The following is a 19,102-nucleotide window of genomic DNA, read 5'->3' as shown; positions in this document are numbered from 1 at the left end:
TACGTTTTTTAGACAAAGACATTTGAAAACGAGGCTTATTGCAATTCATTTGTTTTCATTGGTCATTAAAGCTCAGCATAAGCATTTACGTCAGTCTATAGGCAGGACATTCTCCCAAGTGACACCCTGCCTGCATGTTAGAGGGTTATTATTAAGCATATCACACACATATATATTTATACAAAGATTATAGACTTGTAATTGGCAGTGTTTAGCAACTGCTAGTCATTTAAGGACATAAACCTTATTAGTGTATAGAAGGATTATATGGAGATAAGTAAGTACCTCCATACAATCCTTTTACACACACACATTATATATATATATATATATATATATATATATATATATATATATATATATATAGACACACACACAAACAAAATGACCTTGAATTCCTCTGAAGTGATCAACACTTGAGCCAGGCCACCTGCATATACATTTTAGCTGATAGAGAAAAATAAGAAAGAAGCTTTTAGATAGAACAAAGGCAAGCTGGTGTATGAGAGAACATTATGGTTTCTCTCACAGTGAAAACAACATATTTTTTTTATCATCATACAATAACAAAATCCAAAATGCCTAGACGTCGGAGCTGTGTCACCAGCAAAGTGGCAGCCAGTGCCCACAGTATTGTGGTGCAGTAGGAGGCAGTATCAGTAATAAAGACAGTGAGCTAGCTTGATACCAGGGGCTTCATTAGCGATCAGCACCAGTGCGAGTACAGCTGAGCAAAGGCCAAGTGGAGAGTGTCCCCAAAGTCACCTGGTGTATATGATTAGTGATCTTCTTGTGTTACTCAAGCTGATGACATTCAATGTCAGTTAATCCTCTGCTGTGATTACCTATATATACTGTGCATTGCTGTGCACATGCACTGTCATTTCTGTTGCTGAATAACCTGCAGCAAAGAAACAATTGATTGTGACCACTGCTTCACTATTATTGTCACCGGCCACCTGCACTTTACAGATACGCTGTATGTTATCTTTTATCTTACATTTGGGGAATGCATTGCTACAGATGATAAATTATAAAATGTCAGCTCATACCATGTTTTCCCCATTAATTATAAATTTAATGTCACAGACAAGCACTTTAAGAATAGGAAATGTATTGAACTTGAACGTATGTTCATTCTGCTTACTCCTGTTTTTTACCAACTAGAAAATTATTTTACAGACGAAAATTATGCAGTTTCTCACAGTAAGTGGGGAATTCTTGGTATGGCCAATAAAGGACGACATTCAAATGGCTCCCAGTTCTATATCACTCTACAAGCTACTCCATACATGGATAGGAAACTTGTTGCATTTGGGTAAGTAAAGTACCCCATGCAGAAGAACTGTACACCCAAGAATAAAATCCAAGCTGCACAAAATAATCTAGTCTACAAGATGCAATATATGTAATTGGCAGTTTCCCTGTATGAATCTGCTGTGATATCTATATAGTCATTTGACAGATCATTGTTTAACTGCTCTCCATTCAGGCTAGGAGATGTTTGAATTTGGTAATTTTCCAAATAGTGCTATGGTCCTAATTCATATACTTATTATTTTAATTACTTCCACTGCTTTATTTGATGCATGGTTTCATATTTTAGGAGTAAAATTGCTAATCCAGTCAGAATAATCTTCTGATATGTTAGAGATATTCATCTATAATCTCACACTACCACTCATTTACAGAAGTAAAAAGCATCTATGAAGTGCTCCATGTCTTTGATCTCAAACCAGCTTTAATTTCCTGAATAGAATGAATATATGGGACCCCTGTGATTCACTGAAGATCTTACATAGTGGGTAACGTTAAAAAAAAACAGGTTCTTTCAATCTAACCTATAATTCTACAATCTTGATTCACAGAGACCCAAAAAGTTCCATGAGACAATAGTCAACTGACTTGCATTTTGGGGGAAACTCCTATTCAACTCCAAAAATGGAAATCAGAATAAATCTATGGATCAATTATCCAGCAACAATCGAGTACCCTTAAATTATGATATTATATCTTCCAATAAATGCTTTCAGGACCTTTTTGAACTCCTTTAGGGCTCATGTCCACGGGCAAAATGTGATTTAAAATCCGCAGCGGATCTCCCGCGCGCGGATCCGCACCCCATAGGGATGCATTGACCACCCGCGGGTAGATAAATACCCGCGGATCGTCAATAAAAGGCATTTAAAAAAAAATGGAGCATGAAAAAATCTGGACCATGCTCCATTTTCATGCGGGTCTCCCGCGGGGACGGCTCCCGCGGGCTTCTATTGAAGCCTATGGAAGCCGTCCGGATCCGCGGGAGACCTAAAATAGGAATTAAAAGCATTTACTCACCCGCAGCGGGCCGCGAAGCTCTGCTCTTCCTCACGGCCGCATCTCCCTTGCTTCGGCTCGGCGGATGTGCCCGGCGCATGCGCGCGGCACGTCGACGACGTGCCGGCGACGTGCCGCCGGCGTCAGGAATTCATCCGCCGGCCGAAAATGAAGATCCGGCCGTGAGGAACAGCTGATCTTCGCCGCCCGCTACGGATAGGTAAATGCTTTTAAATTTCTATTTTCGGCGCTCATGTCCGCGGGGCAGGAGGGACCCGCTGCAGATTCTACATGGAGAATCTGCAGCGGATCTGATTTTCCCCGTGGACATGAGGCCTTAGTGATTTCACCCTTACAACAAAATCTGAAGTTCATTAGTCTGACCACTTTTTACCATAAAGATGTGTGTCTGTGATGATGATGAAACAATTGTGTGTGTGTATCGGCTCACATGTTGTTTCCACATTAGGCCTCGGTTAGACGAGCAATTCATTTTTGCGCACCTATGTGCGCAAAAACAGCTCTACACGGATGTTGAAAATGCGCGTGACCAAAGCTCCTCTCTGGATGCTGATTAAGGAAGAAGGGAACTCCCATTCTTGCAATGGCCTTTCTCTGGATAAATATTGTTTGTGTGTGTGTGTGTAGTGGGGGGAAGGGGGTCGGTAACAGGCTGAACTGGATGGACATATGTGGGTTTTTTTGGCCATACATACTGTGTTACTATCTCCTGGAAGTAGATGTGGTAGACATTTTGGTGTATAGATATATAAAGTATAAACATCTCTAAGTTTTAATACAGTCCTTGGGAGTGGTTCCACACAACAACGTGGCCCTTGAAGCAGAAAAGGTTTTGCACCACTGCTCTAGATGTAGTGGATGCTACCCGACATAACATTCTAAGGAGGTGGATACCTCAATACAGATGAACCATGAAACATAGTCCAGTGCCAATACTAGGAGGTAGCAGGGTGTTATAAATTAATATAAATACTTTTCCAAGGATAGTCTGGTTGTCTGACAATTGTTTTGTTGTCCACCATCCATAGACAGGTGGCATCATCATTAGAGGCACCTGTGTCTGTCGGAACGTTTTTGGGCACTTGGCTGAAGGGTATTCGGTTTCACGATGCCCACTATGTGTATTGTCTTTGACATTCACTATCATCTCCGTTTGCAGTGGTCTTGTGAATGATAAAACTGGACTGCTACGAAGTCCAGGTATTAAATAGAGCACACAACTGACAGATTGACCAACACATAAATTCAGGTTCAGGAAGGGATTCGTATCAGTGATTCTTACACAGAAGATAAGGCAAGTCAGCTGGAGCAGTGGTGGGATTCCCTACTTCCCTACTTCATGTGGGAGATAATTGTGGTGTGGAGCATAATGGAAAATTCTGTTTACTTAAATGATCAAACTATGGGGGAAAATTCTGAAGGTGGGAGGGTATATTACCTGCTGTTATTCTTCTCTGCTGATGTCCCTCTGATCGACCAATTTGGTATGCAGTTTTCAGCAGTCCAAAATGGCCATGCAGTTTTCTAGCTATCTAATTCATACTGGGCACTGCTTTTTGATTGGTGAACAGTGTTAATGTGAGCAGTGCTGGCCAATCAGAGAGCAGGTATGGTGCATTGGTAGTCTAAGGGCTCATGTCCACGGGCAAAATGTGATTTAAAATCCGCAGCGGATCTCCCGCGCGGATCCGCACCCCATAGGGATGCATTGAGCACCCGCGGGTAGATAAATACCCGCGGATCGTCAATAAAAGGCATTTAAAAAAAAATGGAGCATGAAAAAATCTGGACCATGCTCCATTTTCATGCGGGTCTCCCGCGGGGACGGCTCCCGCGGGCTTCTATTGAAGCCTATGGAAGCCGTCCGGATCCGCGGGAGACCTAAAATAGGAATTAAAAGCATTTACTCACCCGCAGCGGACCGCGAAGCTCTGCTCTTCCTCACGGCCGCATCTCCCTTGCTTCGGCTCGGCGGATGTGCCCGGCGCATGCGCGCGGCACGTCGACGACGTGCCGCCGGCGTCAGGAATTCATCCGCCGGCCGAAAATGAAGATCCGGCCGTGAGGAACAGCTGACCTTCGCCGCCCGCTACGGATAGGTAAATGCTTTTAAATTTCTATTTTCAGCGCTCATGTCCGCGGGGCAGGAGGGACCCGCTGCAGATTCTCCATGTAGAATCTGCAGCGGATCTGATTTTCCCCGTGGACATGAGGCCTAACACTACCAATCTACTGTGGAGTTTAGGTAGACTGTAGATTGCATTGGGAATCTTGGACAGCTGAAAATGGAACCTGGAACCAGCAGATCAGAAGGGCATCAGCATAGAAGACCAACAGCAGGTAATATTATTGCTGAAAAAATTTTTGTTTCAAAACTAGAGGGTTGCTTTAAGTCAGGTTACAGCAGAGTATAGAAATTTGTACTGTGTGAAACTATAATTCACTGTATGACCTGAACAATAGTAAGGATAACCTGAGACTTGATGAAGAACATTTATGTGGTTTATAAAATCTTGGTTTCAACTAAAATTCAGATAAGTAATTGTGCTGAAACACTTTGCCTGTTTAAAGATTACTGCAACTGAGGTTGTGAGATAGTTACGGTCCTAAAGGGGCTTTCCAAGAATATAAAAAATGCTTAAAAGCAGGAATTATGCCAGAATTAAAAAATAGGAAATACCTGTTAAATCCCCCACATTCCTAGAGCCACTGTTTTGCTAGCGTCCTCTGGTATTTTATGAAAACTATGAATGGCTAGGCAAATAAATGATTGTTACTTTAGCGTGTCATATGCTGTTTCTACTTAACACTGAATACAGAGAAACTAAACAATATAAAAAATAATCTTTATTAGAAATTTTAAAAAGGAGACTAAAAGCCACCAAGTATAAATTCTGTTAATACGGCAAACATCCAATGGCAATAAAAAAAGAGGTAGTCAGCAAGGATAAAGGAGGCCACATGGTCGCAGCAGGTTACCCTATGGTGGCCCTAAATAATTAGACCCTAATAACCTGGGTAGTTGTTCTGACAAGGGCGGCTCAGTGCAGCAACCTCCCATTCGACCACATTAAGCCCAAACTAGGCTTAAACGGGTTAAATAACCATATCTTTCGTCATAGTCATCCAACGAAAAATGATATACAGGTAATTAATCAGAGTGCATGAAAAATATCAATACATCCTAAGAAAGTATTCAACGACAGATGAAACCGGTATATATGACATAGAATGTTGTTACATTAACTTACTAGACGTACCCAATGAAAATAGTTGATATAATGTGCTACTTTATCTGTCCAATCCCAGAAATTAATATAAAGTGCTATTTCATTTGTCAAACCAAATATAATCAGACCGAGATGCTATGACACATGCTCAGTATAAAATGCCAAATGCAATATAAAACAGTTGATAATATGATCACATCCTGGATGACTATATACATTTTCAGTGATATGGTCATGAGCTATTCATAATATATGTTCTGATGATTTTGACTGGATTTCAATTTTAAATGGGTTGTCTGACTTTTAGTAATATACTCACCATGGCACCAGAGCACTATTTGGCACTCCAACACCACGGCATCTGCCTAATGCCTTAGTCTTCTGGCCTGGTGACTTCCCTTAAACTGTCATGTGGGCTTCTAAACCCCAGCCGGTTTATGGGACGTCACTGATGACATTCATATCAAGGCCTTCTGTTGGCTGCAGCAGTCATGCGGCTAAACAACCACTGCAGCCAAAATAAACAGAAGAGTGGACGGCAGGAGCGGCGGGGTGGGGAAGCAGCAAGGCAGTGGAGAGGTGAATGTTTTAATACTTTAATAATTTATCCCCCAACTGCCACAAATGTATTTATTAATCAGAAAATCCCTTTAATGTTGACTTCTCTAGAACATATGCAGTATAGGGACCCACTTAAGGCACACTACAAGCTGCCCTAAATATGTTTACCCTGAAAACCATGATTTTTCTCAGAATTCTGTCTTGTATATTTTTCAAAACAATGGAAAGTAATGGAATTGTTTTGTATATTTTAGACAACTGATTGAAGGAAGTGAGGTGCTACAGAAAATGGAGAACATCCCAACATACAACGAGAGACCAAAAGTAGACTGCATGATTGTAGGCTGTGGCATTTTCACTCCTTGACAATTCAATGTTTTCCTTGAATTAAAAGACAGATATTTGAATTTCTTTTTTTATAAACATAATAAAGACACTGAACTTTACCCAAAGCTTATCACACCTGGTCTGTCCACTAATTCTTAAAGGCTGTATTTATGCCATAGAGCATAGCTGCTACCCGCTACAGTCAGCTGCCGCTGTCAGCCTCATGTTGCATGCCACACTCGTCCCACCGCTGCCCCTCTGGCATCTGCCTGAAGGACTCCTGTGTGTCTTCTGCCTGAAGGATCCTTGTCTTAAATGTCCAGGGCGTGTTCCCTTGAGCTTCCCTCACACAAGCATTTGCAAAAATGCAGCGTTCTGCAACGCTGAGTTAACTGCAATTTCAGCAGTGTTGTCATGCATTTTGCCAGTGTTTTGGCTGTGTTTTCAGCACAGCTGAAAACGCAGCCAAGAAGGATTAACCCCTTAGTGACGAAGCCTGTTTGCGCCTTAATGACCAGGCACAGTTTAGCAAATCTGACGTGTCACTTTAACATGGAAAAACACCCGAAAGGTTTTGCATATCCAAGCGATTCTGACATTGTTTTTTCGCCACATGTTGTACTTCATTTAGGCGAAAAAATTAGACCGATAGAATTTGTGTTTATTTATTAAAAGCGCCAAAATTGGGAACATTTTGAAAAAATCTTAATTTTTTCACATTTCCAACTGCAATATCTTAAATATGTGCAAACATAATATAGAAATTTTTGCTAAGATTTATATTTCCACCCGTTTACTTTATTTTGGGCACACATTGAAAAAACTTTAGTTTTTTTTTTTTAACCATTTAGGAGACGTACAAATTTAACATTACTTTTTAGCATTTTGAGGAACATTTTGTTTTCCTACACCCTATAGTTTATATGAAAATGAGGATTTACACCCCAAAATGGATACCCCTGTTTCTCCCGTGTTCAGAAATATACCCATTGTGGCCCTAATGTTATATATGAGTCCACAACGGGGCCCAAAATGAAAGGAGTAGTCAGTGTCTTTCAGAACAGAAATTTTGCTTGAAGTCCTTTTAGACCCCATAGCACACATGTAGAGTTCTTGAGCGCCCAAAACCATAGAAAACCCCCACAAATGACCCCATTTTGAAAACTAGACCCCTTAAGGAATTTATCTAGGGGTGTACTGCATATTTTGACCACACAGTTTTTGAATGAATTTAAGCCAATCAGAAGGAAAAAATTTTGATTTTCGTTTTTTTGGCAATTCTGTCATTTTAAAAACAGCTTTTTTTTGTACAGCACACATATGAATAAAGACTTGCACCCAAAAATGGATACCCCTGTTTGTCCCGTGTTCAGAGACATACCCATTGTGGCCCTAATCGTATATCTGGATGCACAACAGGGCCCAAAATGAAAGGAGTAGTCAGTGGCTTTCAGAACATAGATTTTGCTTGAAGTCCTTTTAGGCCCCATTGCCCACTTGTAGAGTTCTTGAGCGCCCAAAACCATATAGAACCCCCACAAATGACCCCATTTTGAAAACTAGACTCCTTAACGAATTTATCTAGGGGTGTACTGTGTATTTTGATCTCACAATTTTTGAATAAATTCAAGCAAAGCAAAAGGAATAAATTAGGATTTTTGTTTTTTTGGCAATTCTGTCATTTTAAAAACAGCTTTTTTTGTACAGCACACATATGAAGGAAGACTTGCACCCCAAAATGGATACCCCTATTTGTGCTGTTTTCAGAAATATACCCATTGTGGCCCTAATCTTATGTCCGCATGCACAACGGGGCCCAAAATGAAAGGAGTAGTCGGTGGCTTTCAGAACATAGATTTTGCTTGAAGTCCTTTTAGGCCCCATTGCCCACTTGTAGAGTTCTTGAGCGCCCAAAAACATAGAGAACCCCCACAAATTACCCCATTTTGAAAACTAGACCCCTTAACGAATTTATCTAGGGGTGTACTGTGTATTTTAACCCTACAATTTTTGAATAGATCTAAGCGAAGCAGTAAGAAAAAATTACGATTTTCATTTTTTGGGCTATTGCGTCGATTTAAAAACAGTTTTTTTTTGTACAGCACACATATAAATGAAGACGTTCACCCCAAAATGGATACCCCTGTTTGTCCCGTGTTCAGAAACATACCCATTGTGGCCCTAATAGACTTACAGGACACATGGCTAGGCCTACAATGAAAGGAATACCCGTTGGATTTCAGGGTACAACTGAATAAATTCCAGGCCCAATTGCCCACTTTTAGAGCCATTGAGCGGCCAAAACTATAAAGAACCCCCTCAAATGACCCCATTTTGAAAACTAGACCCCTTAACAAATTCATCTAGGGGTGTACTGCGTATTTTGACCCCACAGTATTTGAATGAATCTAAGCAAAGCAGAAGGAAAAAGTTAGGATTTTCAATTTTTTTGGCAATTTTTTAAATTTAAAAACAGTTTTTTTGTACAGTGTACATAGGAATGAAGACGTTCACCCCAAAATGGATACCCCCGTTTGTCCCGAGTTCAGAAACATACCCATTGTGGCCCTAATTTACTTACAGGACCCATGGCAAGGCCTATAAAGGAGGGAACACCCATTGGATTTCAGGGCACAACTGAATAAATCCCAGGCCCCATTGCTTGTTTGTACGGAATAAAAATTGACTCCCTAAAAATCCCCCCCCCCCCCGCCCTACACACACTCCACGCCCTTTTTGGCGTTCACAAATCTTAGATAAAAGTAATAATGTGAACTGTGTGGTATTTCCGAAGACAGGGGTAATTACGGAGGCTGGTTGGAATGGGCCCATGGGGCAATAAAACCGGTATCCCCCCTCCTCTCATGCTTTTTGGGGGTATTTCGTGCCCTTAGTGGCAGGGACGGGGTGTGAAAAGTGGCGTTCCGTGAGTCTCCGTAAGCTTGATGAGGTGCGGCGGTCTCGCACAGAAGGCGCTCAACAAGCTGCTCCTGGAACTGCATGAAGGCGAACGTTCCCGGGGCTTCTTGTAAAATACGTATTACAGGTAGCGGTCTGAATAACGCCGGGCTCTCGCAGCCGTAGGCGGAATCTGCTTGCGGAGGCCTGCAGCGGATCCCATCTGTGAGCCCGGCTGTGACCCTGCGTACGGCCGCATAATGTAGTGCGCATAACTGCCTACTCACACAGGCGGTCATGCGCAGTATACCTTTTTTTTGTTTGTATTTCCCGCACCATCGCTTAGCGATGAAGTGGGTACCCACAGCCCGTATACAACGTAGTTGCGTATGGGCAGCGGGTATATCCACGAACATGGAGCACAATGGACTCTATGTTGCGGATAGCCGCGGTAAAATAGAACCTGCTGCGTTCTCTTTTCTGCGAGTGGATTACACAATTCCAACACGCTAATCTGAGCGGAATTGTGTAATCCAATGCGATTGATCTGCATATTACCGCGGATCAGACGCATGCGGAATCCATAATTCTTATCCAGTCATGTGAGACCGACCTAAGGTAGATCGCTACCTTTTTATCACGTGACCAGGGACCGCTCAACGAGGCCACCCGTCACTGCTCCAGGCTCTCGGCGACCATTAGTCGCCTGGGAGCAAGGAGATTTTAAGTTTCCTGGGCTCCCCGACTCCTGCGCATGTGTCCGGTATTTTGCCGGCGGTCACATATGCAGAATCCGGGTAAGTTCACGGATGAGGATCGCGTCGGGGTGAAAATACGGAGGCCTCCGGTAAAAAGTTTCATCTCCTCTCACCGATCGCATCGGTGAGGGGAGATGAAGCTTCAATTTTTTAAATAAACTTTTTTACGTGATCGCCATTATCCATTGTATAACAGCGAACCCATGATCAGGAACCGCTCACCGCGGCCCCCCGTGAAATCTCCAGGCTCTTGGCTCAGTTTTGTAGCCAGGAGCAGGGAGAATTTCAATTATCCTGGCAATCCACAGCTTTTGCGCATGCGTCCGCCATTTTGGCGACGGGCGTGTGCGCAGAAGCTGGGGTAAGGTCCGTGGATAAATCTGGGGGCCTTATGTACGTACTTTCATCCTCCCTTATGGATATGATCCGTAAGGGAAGATGAAACGTACGCTTTTTAAACTTTTTTAAAACTTTTTTTAATCTTTTTTTTTTTAAACTTTTTTACACTTTTTTTTAAACTTTACATGATCACTGTCATCCATTGGATGACAGTGATAATGTCCCCAGTGACATACCTCTGCTCTTGGCTACACATGGCAGCCAGGAGCAAAGGGATTTTGAATTTCCCGGGGCTCGAGCCCCTCTGTGCACGAGCCTGATGTCAATCATCGGGCGCGCATGCGCAGACGGGCCTTTCAGGTCCCGGGACATCGCAGAGGACCCGAGGTGAGTATTTTCACCTCCCCTCATGGATCGGATCCATGAGGGGAGGTGAAAGTAGCACTTTTTAAAAACTTTTTAAACTTTTTCGCGATCGCCGCTATCTATTGGATAGCGGCGATCGCGGGACCGGGGACCGCTCACCGCGGTCCCCAGTAACACCTCCTGCTTCCCAGCTACCTTCAGGAGCCGGGAGCCAGGAGATTTTGAATTTGCCGAGGGCTTCCGGGCTTCTGCGCGTGACGTCATCGTCTGGCGCGCATGCGCAGAAGAGCGGCGGCGGGTCCGGGAGGACCAGATCTCCGGGGGACACCGCCGACAAGCCAGGTAAGAATTTTCAGCTGCCCTGGTGGATCCGATTCATCAGAGCAGCTGAAACTTTAACTTTTTGGGCACTTTTATTTCCTTTTTTGCGATCGGCGCTATCCATTGGATAGTGTCCATCGCAATGCCAGGGGGGGGGTCCCCGCAGCCCGGGATGACAGCTCCATGCTGTCGGCTTCCTGCGGGCACCAACAGCATGGAGCTGTCACGTCCACAGCCCGAGGGGCTTTATTCTCTGCAGGACACGTTTTTACGTCCTCAGAGAATAAAACCCACTTCGGGAGGATGTAAAAACACTATGGGCTGGTCGTTAAGGGGTTAATAAAAAGGTAATACTCACCTAGCAGGCGCCGTCTGGGTCCCCGTTGCTGGTCTCCGGTGTTCCTGCAGGCTTCCGTGAAGTTATCAGCCTCTGACACACCATCTCTTGCTGGTAACAGGGTTGAAAACCCCACCTCTAGCAAGAGATTGCTCTGATTGGTTCTCAAGCGTTGGCTCAGTCAATCATAACCAGCGCTTGGTGTACCTATCACCGCCATTCACTGAATGGCTGTGATTGGTTCATCGAGCACTGGCTCTAATTGACTGGGTGGCGCTCAAGAGCCAATCAGAGCACTCTCTTGCTGGAGGCAGGGTTTTATTGTTCAAAATATTTTTATTGGGTTTGCACACAAGAACAAATTTAAAAAATTAGCGTATTAACTTGATTTACACATCGCTTCAGGGACTCTTGTGCATTTTGTCATAAATGTCGTTCAAATAACATTTCGTATGAACTAGCAAGAAAAATAACTATTTTAACATAGTGAAGAATTAGTGGTGAAAGAAAAAGTAATAGATAGATGATAGAGGATAGAGTAGGGGGGGAGGTGGAAGGGTCAGTGGGGCGGGGTGAGGGGGAGTGGAGAGCACTAATGGCCACACTAAAGCAGCTTGTGTTTGAGCAATATGAACCATGAGGATAGTGGATTTAGGTTGGAACAACGCCCGATTGGAGCCAGGTCTTCAGGTCTTTGGAATTGCGGAGTAATATCCAAGCTGACCAGATTGAGTAATACCTTCTCTGTTGTTCTCGTCTCGAGCCATTATTTCCTCCATTTGTGCTATATGGTCCACAGTTTCCAGCCATTGAATCCTCGAGGGGGATAGGGGAGACTTCCAGAGCCGCGGAATTATTTGTCTCATGGCTATTAGGAAGAATTTGAATGGGCTTTTTTTGTTTTTGGCTATGGTGCCAGGGGGTATAGATAGTAGTGCCGCCTCCGGCGTGAGGACCACCGAGTCCCTGAAGATAGCGTTATAGAGGTTCGTTATATCGCTCCATAGGGGGGAGATCAAGGGGCACTCCCACCAGATGTGGAGGAGACTACCTCTTCCCCAGGAGCAGCGCCAGCAGGTATCTGGGGTCTGGGAATACATCCTGGCCAGAGTTGTAGGTGTTCTGTACCACTGTGAGAGTAGTTTGTAGTTGGTTTCTTGAAATTTAGATGAGGTTGTTATAGTGTGAGATAAGACAAAGGACATAAGCCAATCTTCCTCTGAGAAAGTTTTCCCCAGTTCTCTCTCTCATTTCCCCGTATAAGCAACAGTGTCATTATGTGTCTCAGCCGACACGAGGACATGGTACATTGCCGAGACCCCGGACCTAATCGGCGTGGAAGCCACACAGAGTGGAGGCGGGGTTTTAACCCTGCTACCAGCAAGAGATGGAGTGTCAGAGGCTGACAACTTCACCAAAGCCTGCAGGAACACCGGAGACCAGTGGCAGGGACCCAGACGGCACCTGCTAGGTGACGATTCCTTTTTTTTTTCTGCCTCTTGCGCCTGAGCATGATTCTGGTCCTAAGCTTTCATTGCTGTTACACTTTGTTGGAGACCCCAAGGCCCACCAAGGTTTTTTGAATCGGTGTTAAACATGCTCCCAGTTTCTCTAAACCACTTCAGCTTCCTTTGCCCCTTCAACTGAAGAATTTATGGAGACAGAGAGAACCACACTTTTGTCTGAAGAACACCTGTGAAGGCGTATACAAAATTGATGTTTGTGTTGCAGTGGCAGTGGACACTTTCTGAGATCTTGCCCAGTTAAGTCAGGAAAATTACCTTATCTAGGGCTACTAGAAAAGGCTGACCTAAGTAACACTGAGTCTTCTCTAAAGTTTTTGCTTCCTGGATTCCTGACCTATTGTGACACCCAGTTTTCTATGGAGGCATACCTATACTTCAGTTCTGCCAGAAACTTTATCCATAAGGTCTTGGTGGCCAAGCAGTGGATGCCAACGCTACCCTGAAAAAGCCCAGCTTTTGGCTAAGATCAAGCAAAACACTTTTTGCTGCTTTTGACTTTGTTTCTCAAGTGTGAAACATTGGTCAAGCATGATTGTTATTGATACTTTGTAGTTGCAATGTATCCTGATAAATCCCCTTAAGGTATCATACATATAACATAAAACTGTTTCAAACAGCCTGTGGCTTATAACTACTTATAGATAACAAGTAGCATCCAATGAGGCCCCTAATTAATGCACCTGAGCAGAGAGTTGCTGTCAGAAATGGTCCATTTTGCATCACCATTCATAAACGTCTTCACCTGTAAAAAAAAACCCAATTTTGATGCTGCATGGACACCTACCTCGAGGAATTTAATCTACCTTGGAAAATGTCAAGAAGAACCAATTTTAGTTTTGCAGGCTGCTGTCTCCCCACTGTAGGCAGTGCAGCATCCCATAGGGTGACCTCCCGGATACATGGCATATGCTGAAGAGCTGGGAGGGCAAGATACTGTCTTGTTACAGCGGCACTTACCACGCTCCCTCCCAGAGGGAAGCACACAACCAAGGCCAGGGCAACGGTGGGCCTCTTCTTAACACCCCTAGGATAGGAATGCCCAATAGATGGTAGAATGGGGAAAGAGTTTGTCACGGGTGATGCCAGCATTCCAGTACACACCAGAATGAACTTCAGCAGAGAATAAAATAAACCGCAGACAGATATGAAGTACCTCAGGTCCCTGGGAATGGTCAGAGCCTGGAATAAACTTTACTTGGCAAACTTCAACAATACAAGGCACAATTTAGATAAATGACAGTGCAGGAAATTAATAGACTTGGACAGTAGTACCTCCACACAGTGATCCAGACTTCAGAATACCCGTACGTGAACGATAGACTTATGAGTACCTCCACCTAGTGATCCAGACTTCAGGGCAGCCAGGTTTGAAAGACAAAATGGGTGTACATCTATGCGGTGATCCACTAGATCCGCGTATGAAATGATCACGTAGACAGTACCTCTGCACTGGGCCTTAACAAGCACTCACAGTTGCTCTCGCTCTGCTTAGGTGGGGCTCAATCCTTCCTTCTTACATGCACATCCAAGCTGGGAAAACCTCTCCTCATCTCTTATGCTTCACTACATAAAAGCTAAAGGTACCCCCCCATGTAGCTTGACCTCCTGATTACACCTCCAGAAGACATTTACATCCTTCCCGCTCTCAAACACTCACTTTTATAACCTCTCTTATACCACATGACAGGACATAAATTGATACATTTACAGCCAGTCTCCTGGCTTTAACCTCTCACTTGCTGCAGCTGTGCAATACACATAACAGAATGACAAGACAGTTTTGCACAGAGCATCTACATAAGACATATATGTATGACATTAAGGAGGGGGCCAGGAAGACATATACTGGGTCACTACAGCAGCAAAAAGAATTTGTTTGAACGGACCAATGTTTCTCTTGTTACAGCTCTGGCTATAGAGGAAGAGCTGTGTTCACCTCCAGCACAAGCCAGAAGCTGACTACAAATGGCCACCAAGCCCTGGCAAGACCTTTTCTAGAAGGTGTGAATTACAGTGGAATGTTCCTCAGTCCAGTGATTAGTTTGGATGCACTAATCAATCTCTGAAACTGTTCCTCCATCACTCTGTATCTTCCCACCAGGACAATTGGGGATCCCTTTATCCCTGTGCTGAATTTTAAGACAGTAATCATGTCAACCAATTCTTAGGAGTATGCCATTCCTTGCAGTTTATGCTCAGCATCCTCAAGTACCACCGTCAGTCTTCAACATGTCACGAGCGGCGGTATGGTGGCCAAGTCTTAAGTTAGAAAGCAGCAAATGATGTAAACTGAGTGTAAAGTATTTATTGAGAACACGGAAATAAAAATAAGCAATTGGATTTTCACTTTTGGTTCTCTAAACTCATAATAATATCTAATGAACAATATAAGTAATACTGTGCTAAAATCAGTATAGTCTCACAGAAATACAGATTACTAAACACAACACACAATTTCTATGTTGGGCTCATACACCTTTAGAGCCATCTTTCTATTTTCTCCCTGTGAAATATCCTAGTTAAGAAATAAGGGACTCCAGCAATCAAAAATTGTCTCTAAAAGTCTGATCTCCCTAATGTAATTTGGTGGTGTTTTAGTAGCCCTGCTGACTACTCGCTAACTACAGATGAGCGAGTATACTCGCTAAGGCACATTACTCGAGCGATGGGCATGCCTAGCTGCGGTAGGCATGCCTAGCCGCTTTAACGCAGCTAGGCCTGTTTACCTGCATAAATGCACCTAGGCATGCCTACCTGCATTACTGTTCTCCTTTATGCCTAAATGCTTTTTCATTCAGCTTTTTTAGAATGTCTAAAGTATTATCTTTTTTCTTGTTACAGATTCCTGGCCACAGGCAACTCTTTTGCGGCCTTGCATTTTGAATTTTTGCTTGGCCACTGCACGACTGCCTGCATCGTGACAAGGATGTGCAGTGTAATTTGGGAGCATTTAAAGACAACCCAATTTCCGGCTCCCTGCAAGCAGCATTCCTGGTGGTTTTCAGCAAGCTGCGCAGTTTCCTAACTGCATTGGGGCCCTGGATGGGAAACACATCCATGCTAAGAAGCCGCTGCGCACAGGGTCCCGATATTTTAATTACAAACATTACTGTTCGGTAGTCCTGTTGGCGGTCGCCGACAGCGTCTACCGTTTTGTAATGGTGGATATCAGGGCCTATGGGAGCTCTGCTAATGCTCGCATCTTCAGGGCTTCCAAAATAGGCCAGCGGCTTCTTGCCAACCAGCTGACCCTGCTAGAGCCACGGTTACTGTCTGGTTCTTCAGGTCAAACAGCCCCATTCATAATTGACTCGGATGAAGGCTTTGGCCTGTCAACCCATATTCTGCGACTATTTCCCCGCAGAGGGTTGGACACCAGAAGGAGAGTCTTTAACTATCGACTCACGCGTGCTCTGCGTTTTGTCGAATGTTCTTTTGGAATTCTCTCCAGTAAATGGCGAGTTTCCTGGGCACCATTTAGATGGAACCTGAAAATGCGTGTTCAGTGGTTAAAGCAGCTGTGGTTCTGCATAATTTTTGCCAGAGCAAAGACTCGGGTTAGAAATTTGAGGATGGTCAAATACTAGAGATGAGCGAGCACCAAAATGCTCGGGTGCTCGTTACTCGGGACGAACTTTTCGCGATGCTCGAGGGTTCGTTTCGAGTAACGAACCCCATTGAAGTCAATGGGCGACCCGAGCATTTTTGTATTTCGCCGATGCTCGCTAAGGTTTCCTTGTGTCAAAATCTGGGCAATTCAAGAAAGTGATGGGAACGACACAGCAACGGATAGGGCAGGCGAGGGGCTACATGTTGGGCTGCATCTCAAGTTCACAGGTCCCACTATTAAGCCACAATAGCGGCAAGAGTGGGGCCCCCCCTCCCAACAACTTTTACTTCTGAAAAGCCCTCATTAGCATGGCATACCTTTGCTAAGCACCACACTACCTCCAACAAAGCACAATCACTGCCTGCATGACACTCCACTGCCACTTCTCCTGGGTTACATGCTGCCCAACCGCCCCCCCTCCCCCCCACAGCGCACACCAAAGTGTCCCTGCGCAGCCTTCAGCTGCCCTCATGCCACACCACCCTCATGTCTATTTAGAAGTGCGTCTGCCATGAGGAGGAACCGCAGGCACACACTGCAGAGGTTGGCACGGCTAGGCAGCGACCCTCTTTAAAAGGGGCAGGGCGATAGCCCACAATGCTGTACAGAAGCAATGAGAAATAGAATCCTGTGCCACCGCCATCAGGAGCTGCACACGTGGGCATAGCAATGGGGAACCTATGTGCCACACACTATTCATTCTGTCAAGGTGTCTCTGCATGCCCCAGTCAGACCGGGCTTTTTAATTCATAGACACAGGCAGGTACAACTCCCTATTGTGAAGTCCCTGTCGACCGACAGCATGGGTGGCTCCCTGGAACCAATCGGCGATACACAAAAATATCCCATTGCATTGCCCAACACAGCTGAGGTAGTAATGTCGTGCTTAATGCAGGTGGGCTTCGGCCCACACTGCATGCCCCAGTCAGACTGGGGTTCTTTACAAGTGGACACATGTAGGTTAAACTCCGTGTGCACCTACAGCATGGGTGGCTCCCTGGAACCCACCGGCGATACACTAAAATATCCCATTGCATTGCCCAACACAGCTGAGGTAGTAATGTCGTGCTTAATGCAGGTGGGCTTCGGCCCACACTGCATGCCCCAGTCAGACTGGGGTTCTTTACAAGTGGAAACAGATGCATTTATAATTCCCTGTGGACCCACAGCATGGGTGGGTGCCAGAAAGCCACCGGCGGTACATAAATACATCCCATTGCATTGCCCATCACAGCTGAGGTAATGTCATGTTTAATGCAAGTGGGCCTCGGCCCACACTGCATGCCCCAGTCAGACTGGGGCTCTTTAGAAGTGGACACATGTAGTTACAACTCCGTGTGGACCCACGGCATGGGTGGCTCCCTGGAACCCACCGGCGGTACATAAATATATCCCATTGCAGTGCCCAACACAGCTGATGTAACGTCAGCTGTAATGCAGGTGGGCAAAAAATTAATTGGATTACACTGTAGGCGAGGGCCCACAAAAATTGGTGTACCAACAGTACTAATGTACCTCAGAAAAATTGCCCATGCCCAACCAAGAGGGCAGGTGAAACCTATTAATCGCTTTGGTTAATGTGGCTTAAGTGGTAACTAGGCCTGGAGGCAGCCCAGTTTAACGAAAAATTGGTTCAAGTTAAACTTTCAACGCTTTTAAGAGCATTGAAACGTATAAAAATTGTTTAGAAAAATTATATGAGTGAGCCTTGTGGCCCTAAGAAAAATTGCCCGTTCGGCGTGATTACGTCAGGTTTCAGGAGGAGGAGCAGGAGGAGGAGGAGGAGGAATATTATACACAGATTGATGAAGCAGAAATGTCCCCGTTTTGGATGGTGAGAGAGAACGATGCTTCCATCCGCGGGTGCAGCCTACGTATTGCTTAGGTATCGCTGCTGTCCGCTGGTGCAGAAGAGAAGTCTGGGGAAATCCAGGCTTTGTTCATCTTGATGAGTGTAAGCCTGTCGGCACTGTCGGTTGACAGGTGGGTACGCTTATCCGTGATGATTCCCCCAGCCACACTAAACACACTCTCTGACAAGACGCTAGCCGCAGGACAAGCAAGCACCTCCAGGGCATACAGCGCGAGTTCAGGCCACGTGTCCAGCTTCGACACCCAGTAGTTGTAGGGGGCAGAGGCGTCACGGAGGACGGTCGTGCGATCGGCTACGTACTCCCTCACCATCCTTTTACAGTGCTCCCGCCGACTCAGCCGTGACTGGGGAGCGGTGACACAGTCTTGCTGGGGAGCCATAAAGCTGGCAAAGGCCTTGGAGAATGTTCCCCTGCCTGCGCTGTACATGCTGCCTGATCTCTGCGCCTCCCCTGCTACCTGGCCCTCGGAACTGCGCCTTCTGCCACTAGCGCTGTCGGATGGGATGTTTACCATCAGTTTGTCCACCAGCGCCCTGTGGTATAGCATCATTCTCGAACCCCTTTCCTCTTCGGGAATGAGAGTGCAAAGGCTCTCCTTATACCGTGGGTCGAGCAGTG

The 19,102-nt window shown here is 45.0% G+C and overlaps 1 protein-coding gene across 2 annotated transcripts in view; it reads left to right on the top strand.

Annotated features, from left to right (window-relative positions):
* PPIL6 (peptidylprolyl isomerase like 6) overlaps nt 1-6,585 on the top strand; it is a 36,977-nt gene extending 30,392 nt beyond the window's left edge. Inside the window, exons 7-8 of one of the 2 annotated variants that reach the window (XM_066591325.1) lie at nt 1,183-1,318; nt 6,383-6,585. In XM_066591325.1, the coding sequence (XP_066447422.1) occupies nt 1,183-1,318; nt 6,383-6,494 (248 nt within the window). In that variant the 3' untranslated portion in view covers nt 6,495-6,585. Of the gene's footprint in view, nt 1-1,167; nt 1,319-6,382 lie in introns of both variants that reach the window. The other variant, XM_066591318.1, reaches the window with a different exon arrangement.
* Nucleotides 6,586-19,102: the final 12,517 nt, after the last annotated feature.

Source organism: Eleutherodactylus coqui, chromosome 1 (genome assembly GCF_035609145.1).
Source record: "Eleutherodactylus coqui strain aEleCoq1 chromosome 1, aEleCoq1.hap1, whole genome shotgun sequence".
NCBI classification, from domain to species: domain Eukaryota; kingdom Metazoa; phylum Chordata; class Amphibia; order Anura; family Eleutherodactylidae; genus Eleutherodactylus; species Eleutherodactylus coqui.
This window is presented reverse-complemented; position numbering and strand designations above follow the sequence as displayed.